Source organism: Podarcis pityusensis (assembly GCF_964106645.2).
Source record: "Podarcis pityusensis genome assembly, chromosome: 6".
NCBI lineage: Eukaryota > Metazoa > Chordata > Lepidosauria > Squamata > Lacertidae > Podarcis > Podarcis pityusensis.
Window position 1 is genome coordinate 96,444,405 of NC_138030.1, and position 15,836 is coordinate 96,460,240.

The following is a 15,836-nucleotide window of genomic DNA, read 5'->3' on the forward strand; positions in this document are numbered from 1 at the left end:
ATCTTTGGTGCCATTCCTCTAGTTACCCATATTTGGTCGATTCTAGTCCATGTCATCTTGGCTTCAGAAAAGAAAGTTCCCTCTCTTCCCAAGGGATTCTTTGTTCTCTAAATGTCGACTAAGTCCAAGTTGTCTGTCATCTCAAAAAATGTTTTCGGTAGTCTACCATCCTTGGTGACTACCTGTCTTTGTGCCTTATCCATGTTTGTAGATACCACTCCATTCATATCCCCCATCAAAATCAGATTGTAATCCAAATAGTCCATTAAAGTCTCATGCAACTTTTTAAAGAATTCAGATTTCCCCTCATTCGGTGCATAAACTCCTACTATCAAAAATTTCTCTCCTTGTATTTGAATTTCAATTGCCACAAATCTTCCTTGATCGTCTTTAAAGATAAATTTCGGTGATAATCTCTCCTTTGCATAAATCACTACTCCTCTTTTTTTAACTTTGTCAGATGAAATAAACTCCTGTCCCAATCTCTTGTTAATCAATACTTTCCTATGTAGCCTTATCACGTGTGTTTCCTGTAGGCAAATCAAGTCCAATTGTTCCTTTTTTAGTAAATGAAAAACACTTTTCCTTTTCCGAGGAGAGTTGAGGCCATTACAATTCCAACTTAATAGTTGCAGAGCCATGATGAGGTTACTTCGCTTTACCTCCAACTGCACCAAGTGTTTGTTCTTGTTCTGTCGGTGGTGTCACTTTCTCTGAACCATACAATCCAAAAGATAAGTTTGCTATATCTAGTATTCCTCTTGCCAGTGCTTTTGGCTCTTCTCCAGATTCCACTTCTTTCTCCGTGGCCTTTCAAGAATCTATCTTTATCATTGACTGATCTTATTTTTATCTTTCTTCCTTTATATTTAAAAGACAGGCCTTGGGGAAATTCCCACCTAAAGATGATTCTATTGCTTCTCAGCAGGGCAACCAGATCTCCGTAATTAAGCCTTAAGTCCAAAAGATGTTTTGGAATGTCCTTAAATATCTCCACACTTGACTCATGTATTTCCAAAGTCTTTTGGTAATGCAGATTCAAGATTTTGTCTCTCTCCTCTTTTGTTCGAAGGGTAATCAAACAGTCTCTCACCTTGTTCCTCCTTCCTCCTCTTCTAAGCCTGAATGCGCTCACTATCTTGAATTCTTCCTTCCCCAAATCCTGTTGCCAGAAATCTGCAAATTCCTGCGTAAGAAAGTCAATCAAATTATCTTTCTCAAGTTCAGGTACAGCCCTGATTCTCAAATTCGTTTGTTTTTCCTTCAATTCAATCATAGACAGCGTCAACCTATGATCCTTGAGTTGCCTCTGTATCGGTGGTATCTTCTCTTCAGTAGCAATTGCTATGTCCTTTGCCTCTTCAGCTGTCTTTCGGGTCAAAGTAGATTCCTGTAACAATTTCTCAATGGTCTCTGTATTGGTGTTCACCTTTTGTCCCAAATTATTAATACTTGTAGTATTTTGGTCAATTTTAACTGATGCTTCAGCTACTTGTTTACTTAGGTTTTCCAAAGATTCATTAATTTTCCCTAGTGCCAGAGCTAAAATGTCTTCAGACGACATTCCTTTTGGTTTAACTTGTAGAGGTGCAGCCCCTGATAATCCAGATAGTCCAGAAGGACCAGATGTTGAAGCTCTTCGCTGCGCCCCAGTATCTGGACGAAAGGATCTGCCAGACCTGGTAGTTTTTTCCTGAATCAACTCTAACTTTCCTCTTCCATCTGCCATAACACTCTAATTAAAATCCAAGGTCAGTCCCACGGCTAGGATTTATTTTGAAGTGGAAAATTCCCCTGGCCCAGTTGTTATTGTAACAATGTCAAACCTCCTCTAGGGGGACACAGTGACAGTCAAAACTTGTAACTTTGAAAAGAAAATATCCTTTATAAATCCCCCAATTCACAACAAGGCAACAGTTTCAATTGCACTTAATTCCAGTTACTTTGAAACCAGGAGAAGTCCAGAAACACTGTATCCCTCTTGCAGAGTTAGCTGTCACCAGTACTCTATTTGCCAATAGTGCTTTCACAAAACGGCATTCCTTGTCTCTAGGCAGTCCGTTCCCAGGTTCTAAGCGGTGGATTTTAGCTTCCTTTCCTCTCTTTTTTTTGCAGGTAAATACAGTTCAAACCTTTCTCCCCTCCTCTCCTTCAATCCGGAGGGGAGATCGCTTTTCTGATGTTAGGATTTAAGTCTTTTTTCAAACGTCTTTCATAGTTTCCGCTTACAGTCTCTTTGCTTTGATCTGTTTACAAGAAACGGAAGGCGGACTTCCCGTTTATGCCTCCCCGCTTCGGTGCCGAATTAATTATTTTCTCCCTTTAAATCCAATTTTATCCTACTCACGGGTAGTTGCTTTTGAAGTCAAATTGTCCCAGGAAAAAGTCAGCGCTCTCCGATAACGGCTGTGCGGCTTCACTCCGCGGAAGAAGCAGTCGACTCTCAGCACCGCGCCGCTCACCCCGTTTCGCTCCGGTGCCCGTAAATGGGTTCCTTCGCAATTTGGGGGGGCACAAAAGGTGCCCGCCGAGTCCCACATTCACAGGCTTCACCCACCTGTGATTTTTGAAGGGTCCCCGCTTTCGCCGCAGCGGTCAGATCCGATCCCGCGGAGCTGGTCCCTCAGAAAGTCAGAGGGAATCCGCCATTACCGATGGCGCCAACCCGGAAGCCGCTCACCTTACTCTTTTGAAGTACCTCATAACTAATCTTGAGTGACATAAACTGATTGTCCTTGCCCAGTGTTCCAAAGCTGTCAGATAGGCAACAATTCAAAGTGTTGGCCCTGACCTTTAAAACCTTAAATGGCCTCAGCCCAGTATACCTGGACACTGAGGTCCAGCTCCAAGGGCCTTCTGATGGTTCCCTCATTGTGAGAAGTGAGGTTACAGGGAACCAGGCAGAGGGCCTTGTCGCTAGTGGCTCCCGCTCTGTGGAACACCCTCCCATCAGATGTCAAGGAAATAAACAACTATCTGACTTTTAGAAGACATCTGAAAGCAGCCCTGTTTAGGGAATTTTTTAATGTTTGCTGTTTTATTGTGTTTTTAATATTCTGTTGGGAGCCACCCAGAGTGCCTGGGGAATCCCAGCCAGATTGGTGGGTTATAAATAAATAAAAAATTATTATTCTTAGGGGGACCAACACACAGTAGAGAGCAGATGGGACAGGCAGATGCCATCAGAGCAGATGCCAGGACCCAGCATTCTTGGGCAACTGTTAGGGTCCCAGAACCCTAACAGATGCCTCCTAACTTACAATGTGTGGTATGAACCTCCCTTTAAATTTCTAGCTGCCATTTTGATTCCCAACCCCACAGCTGTGCTACATTGTGGGAAATTAAAAGGGCCACCCAGGCACACATCTGTCTGGTCCTTCTCCAAGCACAGATGCAGCCCACTGTTGCCACCAGGAAAGCCCATTAGAGCCCTCAGAGGGAGGAGGGAGGGTGCCCACCCATCATCTCAGGGGCCCTTGTAATTACACAGAGATCAGACACTTATCAAGCTAACCTAGTGTTATTCTGAAGGGCAGCAAATTGGAGTCCTCTGAAGATGCCAAGACATCTAACTTATATCCCAACCCCGCCACCCCTCATTTCCTGGAACAGGCTTTAGGCCAGCCACCAGAAGTGGATTTAGGGGAGCATGACTGGTTCGCCTGCACTGGGCACCGAGCCAAGAGGGGTGCAGGGGTGTTGCAGCAATGATAAACAATGGAAGATGAGAGGCAGGGAGGGGCAAATTTTGGTGTTGCCCAGGGTGCCATTGAAATTTTAAACTCCAAAGTCCACCATGACATCCATGGTCCTTTCTGTAGTTTAACATGAATGTAGAATGTAGTTTTCTTTGGCAGGGATCTGTGTCAGACCCAAGGGGGGCCTTTTGCATCCACCTTGTTTTTGTGCAATGGCAATGGAAGCCCCATTAGTTGCAGCTATATTGCCAAGAATCTAAGCCCACCATAAGTTGCATTTGACATGGTTGATACCAAACTTGAAGTTGTAGACTGCCTTATTGCAGCTCTGCAGTATGGAAATGCATGGAGATCTGAAGTAGCAACATTTCTGGGCAAGCACGCTAAAGAGAACTGCTGTAGTTTGACTGCAGTTTCATTTGCATTTGTTAAGCAATCCAAGATCAAACAACTGCAGAATGTAATAGAAAGTATTTATTTTCTCTTTCCACTGCAGAGCATAACATTCAGGAAATTATACAACATCTGGATTGATGTTTTGCTGGTAGGTGAGAGAAAGCCTCAATTTCAAGCAAACAAGCTTCGCAAATGCATAGACAACTAAAGCTCCCTTCTGCCAGCCACAACCTTCCTTTCTGTCTCTTTATATTACACGTGCTGCAGCTTTCTTATTTGACTTTCTTATTTGACTTTATCTGGTATCTTAGCTGAATGGGGCAAACTGAAGAAAGGCAGAAGAGTCACGTGCAAGAATCAACTGCTGCCGATTCTCATTGCAACTGAGAAGGGTTCTGAGCACTTGGAGAATATATATCATCCTGTGTTGCACAAATTCTGGCAAGATGAAAATGATTAATTCTGGAAAGAGGCTCAGAAAAAGAGGGACATGTTGCTTGCCTCTTAATTATTCTTACACCTTGAAACAGAAGAGAACTCTCATGAAGAATCTCGGTCTATTGGTCCCCATTATAGCTGAGAAGAATTCTGTGCATTCGGAAAATGTTTATCATATTGTATATTATGCAAAGTCCGGTAGACATAAGTTGTTAAATTTGGAAAAAGGTTCAGAAAATAGTCTTCTGGCTCCTTGATTATTTCCTTCACCCTGAAATAGAGGAAAATGTGAACCCTTTTAATACCAGTATGTAAGCAAGCAGTAGTTTAGATTTGTATTTTTTTAAAATAGAATGTGAATGTTGGTCTCTGAATTGGAGCAAATGCCAATCCACGGAAAACCCTTTTGCTGTTTGCTCTGATCCAACATCAAAGCATGGGTTTTCCTGGGCATACTGCTGGGATAAAACAAATGCACTCAAACACGGCGCTTTAAAGCCGTGTTTTTGTGCCTAAAAATGCAGCGCAAAAGGAAGCAGTTTAGCCCTTTGACTTGAAGCTGGTAGCTGACGTGCAAAACTCCACTTGACCACTGGGAGGCCTTTTCAAAGATGTGATTATCTAAGTCCGGATTCACATAGTACTGGTTTACAGAAGAGGAAGTACACTGCATAGAAATGGCCACTCAGTGTCTCCTCTGCAGAAGGCTAGGGACAGCTGCAAATCTAGAAAAAACAACTCTCACTTACTTCTCATCCTTCTCACTGAAGTGCTCCCCCATATTCCTGATCAGCTTCAGTAAATCTGTCACACAGTTTTCATAATCTTTATTGTTTTTCTTATTCTTTTTCTTGTCATTAAAGGGACCAACCATACAGTCCAATACATCCTTATCAATCTGAAAAAAACACATGTCCCCTGTCATTAATTTGGGTCCATGAAGCCCACTCCTCACAATACAGTTTCCATGTAGACCTGCAAGCTGGCAGATTCCAAGTCACAAAAATATACAGTATACAAAAATATACATTTGACAGAATGGCATGAAGTATGACATATATTGGTTATTATAATACTATACTGGTTAATTTATTGAAACAGTTTCCATTTATATTGCTTGGCAGATTTTGCAATACAGTCATACCTTGGCTCCCGAACGCCTTGGGAGTTGAACATTCCAGCTCCCAAATGATTGAAAACCAAAAGTGAGTGTTCCAGTTTTCGAACCTTCTTTTGGAAGCCAAATGTCCAACAGGGCTTCTGCAGCTTCCGATTGGCTTCAGGAGCTTCCTGCAGCTAATCAGAAGCCGCACTTCCGAAGTTGAATGGACTTCCAGAACAGATTGTGTTTGACTTCCGAGGTACAACTGTGTTTAAAATCTGATCTAATGGCAAATCATTTCACAGACATAAGAATGGTTTTGCAGGGGCAAACAGATTCTTGCCCAGGACCAGGTATACATATTGTAAAGACGTGAATCAGACTTAAGCTGTTTGTTTTGCACTTAAGTTGCCCTCATGCATTTGAGAAGTGATGAAGCACTGGCACTGACAATGCAGAAGGAAAAGAGGTCAAATGTGGCGGTTCAAATCAACACAGCTGAAGCTTTCATACGGAGGCTGCAAGAGATCACTTACCTTTTCAGTCCAGTCCTTGAAAGGATCTTCCTCACTATTCAGAGCCTTCAGAATTTCACTAGTGCTGTTATGGTGCCGAGTGTTGCGTGTCTTTATATCGCTCTCATTCCCAACGTCTCTTAAGACCCTGTATCTCCTGGCAAACAAAAGGCAATTACTAAGAACCCAAAGAGCCAAGGTGACCATATGGTAAGGCTGGTCTCAGAGACTGGGAAAGGACAGAGCACATGCTTGGTCCCAGCTTCAACACCTGCCATCGCCAGTTAAAAGGACCCAGTAGCAGGCAATGAGACCCTGGAGCCAGGCAGACAACACCAAGACATAGACAAATAGTCTGACCTAGAATGAAGCAGCTTCCTCTGTTCTCCTGGGGCAGGTATACTGCAACCATTAACTCCTGTCATATGCAAGGAAGGGGCATCCTTGCTCTGCAAGCTGCCTTTTATAACAAAACTCTGATTTTGCCTTTCCTCTCCCTGACACATTACCATCTAATGCAGTGTGGCTAATCTGTGGCTCTCCAGATGTGGCATTATTATTGTGGCTGTGCAAAACCAATTTGAAATGTGTGTTTCTGCCTGTTAAAGTCTCTTGAGAATTTTTGTTAGGCATGAGGCTGGATTTTCAGAGCCCTAAATAGTAGTGTAGAATCCGACATTGATCCCTTAAATCTTAGTGCATGGATTTCAGTGCCAATTGCACATCACATAGTTCATATTCAACATTTGGTATTTGATGGCTAGCAATGACAAATAATATCAATACTGCATCAATGTGCTGTCGTATCTGCAGCAAACTCACTATCCAAAGTTCACTGCAGTTATTTACTGAAATATATATACAGTCAAACCTCGGTTCTCGAATGGCTCCATATTCAAATGTTTCGGCTCCCTAATGCCAAAAACCCAGAAGTAAATGCTCCTGTTTTCGAATGTTCCTTGGAACTTGAACGTCAAACGCGGCTTCTGCTTGAGTGCAAAAAGCTCTTGCAACCAAACGGAAGCTGCAACTTGGCTGTCAAACATTTCGGAAGTCGAATAGTCTTCCAGAACGGATGCACACGAAAGCTCATACCAATAACAAACTTAGTTGGTCTCTAAGGTGCTACTGGAAGGTATTTTTTTATTTTGTTTCGACTATGGCAGACCAACACGGCTACCGACCTGTAACCAGAATGGATTACATTTGACAACCGAGGTTTGACTGCATTATTTTTATCTTACATTAATGATTAGCCATGTGGTTTTCACATGAGGGACAACAACCCAGGCCTGAACATTCATTATATTTTAAACAACATGACAAAGCACATGACAGTCTATAAGCAACAACGACATATAAAGCAGCGTAATCTAATTCTGAGCTTCAATTCTGAAGGCAAAACTTAAGATTTCAAAAAATAGAAATGAATGGATTAAAACATTTTCCCAAAATGTCATTCTAATCCTACTTGCAAAGTTTCTTCTTCCATGCTGTTGTAGTAACAGGGCAAATCAAACTGAGGAAGGTAGAATGATAAGAATGGATAGTTGCTAAGTTTCCTGTATTTATTTAGTACTTACACCTTCTTGCTCCAGAAATAAGGATGGTAGATCAACTGTCCCAGTTGCTCAGTGACTGGGATGTTTTCATCAGGAGATTCCAGACTGGCTCTGAGGTCTTCTATTTCAAAGTGATCATCTACATCCTTTGGACACTGCGCAGGCAAGGCTTCAAAGCAGATTGTCCCCCTCATAGCAACATATAGGGCTAGACTTCTGAGAGCCTACATGTGAGAACAAATGGCAATACGATTTCACAACACAGAATGTCATTCTTGGGCAAGTAGACTGAAATCACACTTTTATCCTTTGTGCCTGGGCTTAGTTCTTGCTGAGATGCTAAAAATCTGTGTCTGGGCTGTGTCAGTTTAAATTGCAAGTGATGCAATCACATGACATATTGTTTCTACACACAAACACACCCCTTGCATGTAGAAACCTACCTAAAATGTTAGAGAATAGGATTATACTACAGCTTGTTCAGTATCTCTCTGTTTTGCCCTATAGACTAAATAGCAGATGGAGGTAATTTCAACCTGGAAAAAAAATGTTGGAGGAATGTTTAGATACCATTCCCCGGCACACACTGGTTCTTCACCACTATGGTCCTGATCAGATTCCCACCACGACGACTGGGATCAAATTTGGCCCTTAGAAACACAGGGCTGCAATGACAGGTTATTAAATTCTCTAATCTACAGTCGTACTTTGGATCTTGAATGCCTTGGTACTTGGACATTTTGGCTCCCAAATGCTGCAAACCTGGAAGTGAGTGTTCCGGTTTGCGAACATTCTTTGGAACCCAAACATCCGATGGGGCTTCCGCAGCTTCTGATTGGCTGTAGGAGCTTCCTGCAGCTAATCAGAAGCTGTGCTTTGGTTTCCGAACATTTTGGAAGTCGGATGGACTTCCGGAATGGATTCCATTCAACTTCCAGGTTACAACTATACTGGGGTTATACAGGAGATTAAAATTTTCACAAAAACAATGACATTGTTACCAGAAAGAACTCCTGGGACCAGAACTAGCAATTAACATTCTTACTGATGTCAATTTATTCTTGAATAAATTTGAACCATACACCTGATATACTCATTTTCAGGATCTACCATATTCACGTGACTTTAATTTGTTTTAAAATGTTTCCAATAATACAGTATTGTATTTAAACCTGTTGTACTCCACCCTGGCACCTTTTGGTGAAGGGCTGGTAAGAAATCAAATAAATAAATACAAATTGAACCGGGCAAAGTTTGGGTAAACTCATTGGAATTATTGATCTTAGGTTAGCCAGATTTCAATGGGGCTACTCTGAGTAGGACGAACATTCAACCCAACTCTATGTTATGGTTAAGCATAAAAGTATATTGTGCACAAACACACAATACATTGCCTTAATGGTTGAGGATAATCATTCTGCAAATATAGAAGGCTGGGGAGGCAACTGCAGAGGAGGCTCACTTACCTGCAGATCTTCTGTGATGGTAAGATCTTCATCATCTATTTTTCTGGACTTATCAAAATCTGCTAGAAAAACCTTGCCTGTGACATCTAGCAAATAAATAAATACATAAGTGGAAGCAATCAAGCGGAATGGTTTTCACATCTTTGTGTATTGAATGCTTTGTGGGGAAAGAGCACATATTGGAAACTTTCAAGATTCAACAAGAGCAGCCAATTCACCTGCTCACATGCAAACCTACGTGAAACTTCATGTCAGCGCCTGAGGCTCTTCTCTGCATATCCCTGCCTAATGAGAGCCAGCTGGTGGTTGCTAGGGAGAAGGCCTTCTCAGCTGTTATACCCAGTTATAGAATGGCCTCCCCAGAGAGTCCACCTGATGCCTACTTTGTATTGCTGTTATGGTCAAATGAAGACATTTTCATTTCCCAAGGCTTTTTAGGGGCTTTTGATATCTGTGGATTTTTGAGATTTTGACACTTTATTATTTTAAAACATCAAAGATGTGTCTGTGCCATGAACATTTTTATGGTATTGTTGACTAGTTTCACTTTATCTCTGCTGCTTTTAGCTTTTATGTTTTATTTGAAATGTATTGTTTTTATATTTCTGATGTTGAGGCAGCACAGAAGTATGATTGATAAATATTCACCTCAAGCACTAATATCACTTCAGGGACTCCCCACCCACCCCCACCCACATGCTCAGTTACTGGAAGTCACAACATGGCAATGTGACCTTTGATCCTAAAAAGATTTGCCACCCTAATGTAGATGCCAACAGAACTTAATTTTTTATCTGACTATGTAGGTCAGACACCCTCAAACTCGGCCCTCCAGATGTTTGGGGACTACAACTCCCATCATCCCTAGCTAACATGACCAGTGGTCAGGGATGGTGGGAGTTTTGGTCCCAAAATATTTGGAGGGCCGAGTTTGGGGATGCCTGGTGTAGGTTGTTCTCCAGGTAGAACCAGAACGACTTCTGTCTGAAACCATCCATCCATCCATCTGCTTAGTCCTACATTCCAGATTTGTTGAGGGGATATAATGCAGAGGAGAAACCATAATATTCAAAGTGTTAGTGCATAATAAATAAGTAAACAATGGAGATCTATTGGAGGGGCGGGTCACATTTCTGAAGCAGTAAAAAGGTGTAGTGAAATTATTCTCAAGATTTAGGATGGTGGCATCAGCTTCCAGATGGCTTGATCTGGGAGCTGGGTGAGTAGAGTGCAGACTAGGATCACAGGAAGCTACCTTATATCTAGTCAGACCATTGGTCCCTCTGCACTCAACATTGTTTATGCTCAGATTGGCAGTGGCTCTCCGCAGTGCCACACAGGAGTCTCTCCCAACCCTGCCTGGAGATGCTGGGGGTTGAACATAATTAACTTTTTGCCTGAAAAGCAGATATTCTATTCCTGAGCTGGAATCTCTCCTTCCTTAATAATAATAATTTTATTTATATCCCGCCCTCCCCAGCCGAAGCCGGGCTCAGAGTGGCTAACAACAATAAAAGTAACACAGTTTACATAAAATCACAATCAATTAATTGAAATACATTCTAAAATCAATTCATTCTAAAATCAATTCAGGATCAAATTAATGGCAACCATTGGGCTAGTGTTCTATGAGGATTACCAAAGGAGGGGGTCAGACTGTGCCTTGCACCAGTGAGGCTGCTGGTTAGAAGAGGAAAATGCAGGGCACTACGATCACTACAGCTTAGAATATCCAAGGGTTTGGTATGTCACCAGAGAGTCAATCCCATATCACTCCCTGTAATAAATCTCCAATATCTGCTGCTGTTTTCTTTCAGCTTGTGTGTGAAACTATTCTTCTATGCTGCTCACATGCTTGCTGTTGGATCTGAATTTCTGACCCCTTGCAGATGATTGGCTAGCCAATTCCCACCCCCCACCCCAGGTGTAGGGAACCTGTGGTGCTCCAGTTAGTGCTGGACTCCAAATCCCATCAGCTCCATGTTCCGAGATTATGGGACTTGCTAGCCAACGGTATCTTAAAGGACACAGATTCCCCATCCTTGGTTTACACCATAAAATTGAAAACCTGCTACTCCATATTTCTTTCATAAAATTCTTTCAACTACACTTGGGTAATGGCTTGGGTTCCACTCGACAGACAGCCATATAAGAAAGAACACAAACCTATCAAAACGTTACTTGGGTGCAGATCTTGATGCCCAAATCCAAATGAGTGCAGTTCCTTCACTGCCTGAAATATTGTTTCAATAATAACATTACTTCTCATAGTTCCATTCTCAGTCCCTGCTGTCCTGAAGTACTCCTCAAGGTTTTTCTCACACAGGGAAAGGCACAAGTAGAGACAGCAGTTCTGCTCTTCCCATCCACAGAACTTCACCAGATGTTTGCTGGTACGGCACTTCTCAAGGCAGGTTTTTTCTCGTTCAGCATTTTCTGCAGTGGTGGGGAATATCTTCACAGCCACCTCTTCTCCATTGTAGAATCCTAGGTAGACACCTCCGTGGGAACTTGTCTGAATTCGGAAATCTGGACACATGAAGATCTTGAGTTTTCCAATCATAGGACGATACTTTCCATAAAGATCTCGGAGCTTGGATTGCCAGTGTCTGCTAGCAGAGGTCCATTGTATTTCTGGCTGCCTTGGACAAGACAATGCTCCATACTGGCGAAGAAGCCTTATCATTTTGCTGTTGTAATTCAGGCTGGCCATATCTATCAAGTTCCCAATGTCTGTTCTTGCTCCCTTTTCACACAATGTCTTCACTATTTCATAATTTTCCATTTCCACTGCTGCCATAAGGGCTGTTTTGTTGTTTCTGTCAGCATCGTTCACGTCCACTTCTTCTTTTTCCAATATAGCCTTCACCAGGTCTAGGCTTTGCCTTTCAGCTGCCAGGATCAAAGTAGTTTTCCCATCTTCATCTCTCTTATTCACATCAGCCCCATGTTTTAAGAGGAAAAGGGCAGCTGCCTCTTTGCCTTGGGGCTGATCCTTTTTAGTCATTGTGAGAGCATGGACCAATGCATTTCTCTCCCAGTTGTCGCAGATGTTCACATCAGCACCCAATTCTTCAACTAGGACTTTGACAACAGAGCAGTGACCATACCTGGCAGCATCCATCAGGGCTGTTTCCCCACCTTTATTCAGGGCCCTTTTATCCTCATCAGCCACATTTCTGGGCAAGTTAACATCTGCCCCACACTCATACAAAAACCTCAGGGCCTCTTCTCGCCCATACCCAGCAGCCTCTATGAATGCCGTGAAACCATTCAAATCACACTCATTGATGGCCGACCCCTTCTGAAGGAAGAGCTTTAAAAGTTCAACATTGCCTGTTATCCCTGCTAGAATAAAGGGGGTAGCTCCGTTGTCCTTCCTAGCAAGTGGATCGGCTCCTCTGTCCAGCAGAAGGCGGGCAATTGCCTCTTCGTTCATTTGTACAGCACTGTGAAGGGCTGTCCATCCATCATTCACCTTTGAATTGATATCATTACCTTCTTCTATCAACTGCCAGACAGTCTCGATCAATCCTCTTCTTACTGCATCATTTAGCTGAAGGGCTTTATCAGCTGCCATTTCTTTTCTGTAGGGTTCTGACGCCTCTCCCAGTAGTCGTGATTACATTAGCTTTCTGCGAATATATTTCTACTGCAACGCAAAAGCAACAGCTATGACATTATCAACTTGATAACAGAAGAGCTATTCACACAAAGAGTTATGGTGCCACAGGGCTGGATGCAAGACATAGCGTCTCTTGATTCAGTGGTTTTGGATAGTGAAGGCTCAAATAACAGAGGTGCTACATAGCGAAAAGTTAGTCACACTGCCTTTGTCACATGGATGTATGCATTTTAAAGGACTTATAGTTTTCCTTCTTCATATACACTCCACCTGTTTATCAAATAGAAAATGCCATGTTCAGTTAATATGTAAGGATAACTCATCTATCAATAGCTAGATGTTCAGAAGCAATAAATAGGGCATAATCAGGAGCTTGTCTTCTATGTTGCGGCTGACCCAAAGCACTAGCTCCTGGGTGGTGGTGGCTGGTGCCCTTCATGTTGATTCCCCCCACAGTATCTTCTGTGCCTCAGTGTAGGGTTACTCCACAGCAATGTTACACTGGGGCCGAGAGGTATTGTGGAAAGATTAAAAGGGCAGGAACCAGCAACGGCATTTCTTAGCTATACCAGCTTGTGTTTTTCCTTTTTGCTGCTGCTGTGCCCACCTGTCACCACCAAGATAAGGTGAGGATGCTGGTAACCACATGATTTTAATATTTTATTTAACTTCCTACTGAAGATTTTGACAGATTTTTCTGTTAGCCAGGTGCTGTTGTGGGACAGTGGCACCTCCGCCTCTGGACTATACAGTAGTACAATTTTAATTGCATTTTCTTCCATGGGCATAGCCAGGATTTTTGTTAGGGCAGCAAAACTGACATGATTAGTTAGTTAGTCAAGTATTTTTATTGTTTTACTTGATCTGGGTGAACAGCTGCGCCACCCCACCCCACCCCTGCCCCCTTGGCTATACCCATGTTTCCTTCATGGTATTTAGTGGAACGTGGGTTCAGCGAGGTCACAAATCTCTTAACTAAAAAAGGAAACAAACTGCAAATAGTTAATCAGGTGATTTAACGATGCTGCTGCTGCTGCTGCCAAAAATAGAGCCAAACATTAATAAATCAATAGTAGCGCACCAGGTTCCTCCTTCTCATTAGGATTATTTGTAATTTTTATTTTAACGTAATCCTTTGTTATCTTAATTTTCTGTGTGCAATGCGGATGTTACTGTGGTTGATTCTAATGAGTCATTTTATAATTTCAAGCTTCAAGGTGTCCTATTTACAACATCTTTCTTTACGATGTTGTAGGACGTAGGTAGAAAAAGAGAGACACAAAAGATTGAATATTTGTCACTGCATCTTTCTGTCTGTTCGCTTAAAGAAGACGGGTCTCCAGGGGCGCGCGGAGTAATCCCCCCCCCAGAAATGGGGGCAGGTGGGCCGCCTCCTCCCCCCCCCCTAAATCCCGGCCAGGCCCAGGCGGCCTTCCTCTCCCGGCCGCTTTTTCCTCCCTCGCCTGCGGGGCCAGAAAGGCCTCGGCGCCGCCCGCGACCCTCAGGCGAGCCACCTCCCGGCCCGCCCGCCCGCCCTTACCGCCCGGCGGAGGATCTCTCGCCGCCTTCGCCGCTTCGGAGAAGTTTTTGTGAGGGAAGGAGGAACTTCTGGCCACAGCAACGCATTTCCCCCTCTTGAATCCGGCGGGGCGAAGGCCGCCCGAGGAGGCGGAGACGGGAACGAGTTTCAGGGCAGGGAGAAGCCGAGACGGGCGAGGCTCTTTTCGCCTCAGAAGGGGAGGCTTTGCGTTGCGGGGTTATTTTGTTTTTAACGCCGAATAAAGTTTGCTAAGGAAAAGAAAACGAGATGTTTGTTCTTCGCGGCGGGAAAGGAAATATTTGCGTGCCTTTTTTGCCTCACAATCAACGCGCGGCTGGCGCGGAGGCTGAGGAGACGCCGCTCTCTCTCTCTCTCTCGGCCCAAAGCCTTTGGGATTCCCGCCACTCCATTCCCCTTTCCTTGAACAAGGACGAGGGCGACTCGGGCTCAGGGCGCCACTTTTTTAGACACGTGACCTCGGTCCGGCCATGATGTCCGTCGTCCAGTCTCCCTCGCCGGGTTGTTGCGAGGATGGAACGAGGTGGGAAGAAGGAGAAGAAATGGCGCGCAGCGCCCTCAGGAAGCTCTTCGGAAGGCCGGGGGGACGGGAATCGGCGAAGGAGACACCCGCGGGGAAGGTCTTGGTTCATCTGGCCTGGAAAGGCTTCTCCTCATATCCTTGCAGGGGTCCCACTCGGGGCTGAAAATGTGCTTTGTCCAAATGTGGGCGCTTGTGTAGAAGAGGCTGGTGAAGAGCCTGCAGGATCGGGCCCCTGGCCCAGCACAGCAGACCTCGGGCTTGGTTTATTACATTTCTGTGCCACTTCTCATTCACATGAATCACAAACAATAAATTACAGCATAATAGGACGTCACAGGAACATTGGTAAAGAATATAAATCTCCAGTAAAACAATTGTAATCTAAAACCTCCTGCCAACCTAACAGTTCGAAAGCACACCAAAAAGTGCAAGTAGATAAATAGGTACCACTCCAGCGGGAAGGTAAACGGCGTTTCCATGCGCTGCTCTGGTTCGCCAGAAGCGGCTTAGTCCTGCTGGCCACATGACCAGCTGTGCGCCAGCTCCCTTGGCCAATAAAGCGAGATGAGCGCCGCAACCCCACAACTGGACCTAATGGTCAGGGGTCCCTTTACCTTTTAATCTATAAAACACTATTAACAACACAGCTAAAAAAATAAGCTAAACAGCTTATTATGAGATAGTCATATTATAAGACAAAGTCATATTATAGGATTCATTAAGTACTACAGCATTCATAATCTACAAAACAGTATTAACATTAACAAAGCAGCAACCAAAAAATAAACCTAGCGCTGTTGAATTCATACACACACGCTCCCCACCCCATGACTCATGACACTGCATCGCCTTCTGCGGTGCAGCAAGTGAAGCAGGCTCAAAATACTTCACTGGGCCTGGGGAGGAAGTCAGCAAGCACAACAAGGAGTAAAGGAAGTTTAAAATTTCCTGTG

General features: G+C 43.6%; 2 protein-coding genes across 10 annotated transcripts in view; one reads left to right on the forward strand and one right to left on the reverse strand.

The window, feature by feature from the left end:
• The window catches only part of RGSL1 (regulator of G protein signaling like 1), a 63,111-nt gene extending 58,339 nt beyond the window's left edge, over nucleotides 1-4,772 (forward strand). For 5 of the 7 annotated variants that reach the window (XM_081012082.1, XM_081012085.1, XM_081012078.1 and 2 more), the window contains one exon: nucleotides 4,195-4,772. The gene's annotated coding sequence lies outside the window, so the exon portion shown is untranslated. The remainder of the gene's footprint in view (nucleotides 1-4,194) is intronic. The other 2 variants (XM_081012079.1, XM_081012080.1) reach the window with 2 other exon arrangements.
• RNASEL (ribonuclease L) lies at nucleotides 4,158-15,137 on the reverse strand. Of its 3 annotated transcripts, none has more exons than XM_081012171.1 (7): nucleotides 14,343-15,137; nucleotides 11,344-12,826; nucleotides 9,178-9,263; nucleotides 7,733-7,935; nucleotides 6,171-6,306; nucleotides 5,282-5,430; nucleotides 4,158-4,803 (listed from the first exon to the last, which is right to left on the reverse strand). In XM_081012171.1, the coding sequence occupies exons 2-7, from the start codon at nucleotides 12,755-12,757 to the stop codon at nucleotides 4,665-4,667; spliced, it is 2,127 nt and encodes a 708-aa protein (XP_080868297.1). In that variant the 5' UTR covers nucleotides 12,758-12,826; nucleotides 14,343-15,137; the 3' UTR covers nucleotides 4,158-4,664. The 3 variants fall into 3 exon arrangements, with proteins under 3 accessions (XP_080868297.1, XP_080868296.1, XP_080868295.1); XM_081012170.1 differs by having other exon boundaries at nucleotides 11,344-12,829; XM_081012169.1 differs by having other exon boundaries at nucleotides 11,344-13,072.
• Between the last annotated feature and the right edge of the window lie 699 nt (nucleotides 15,138-15,836).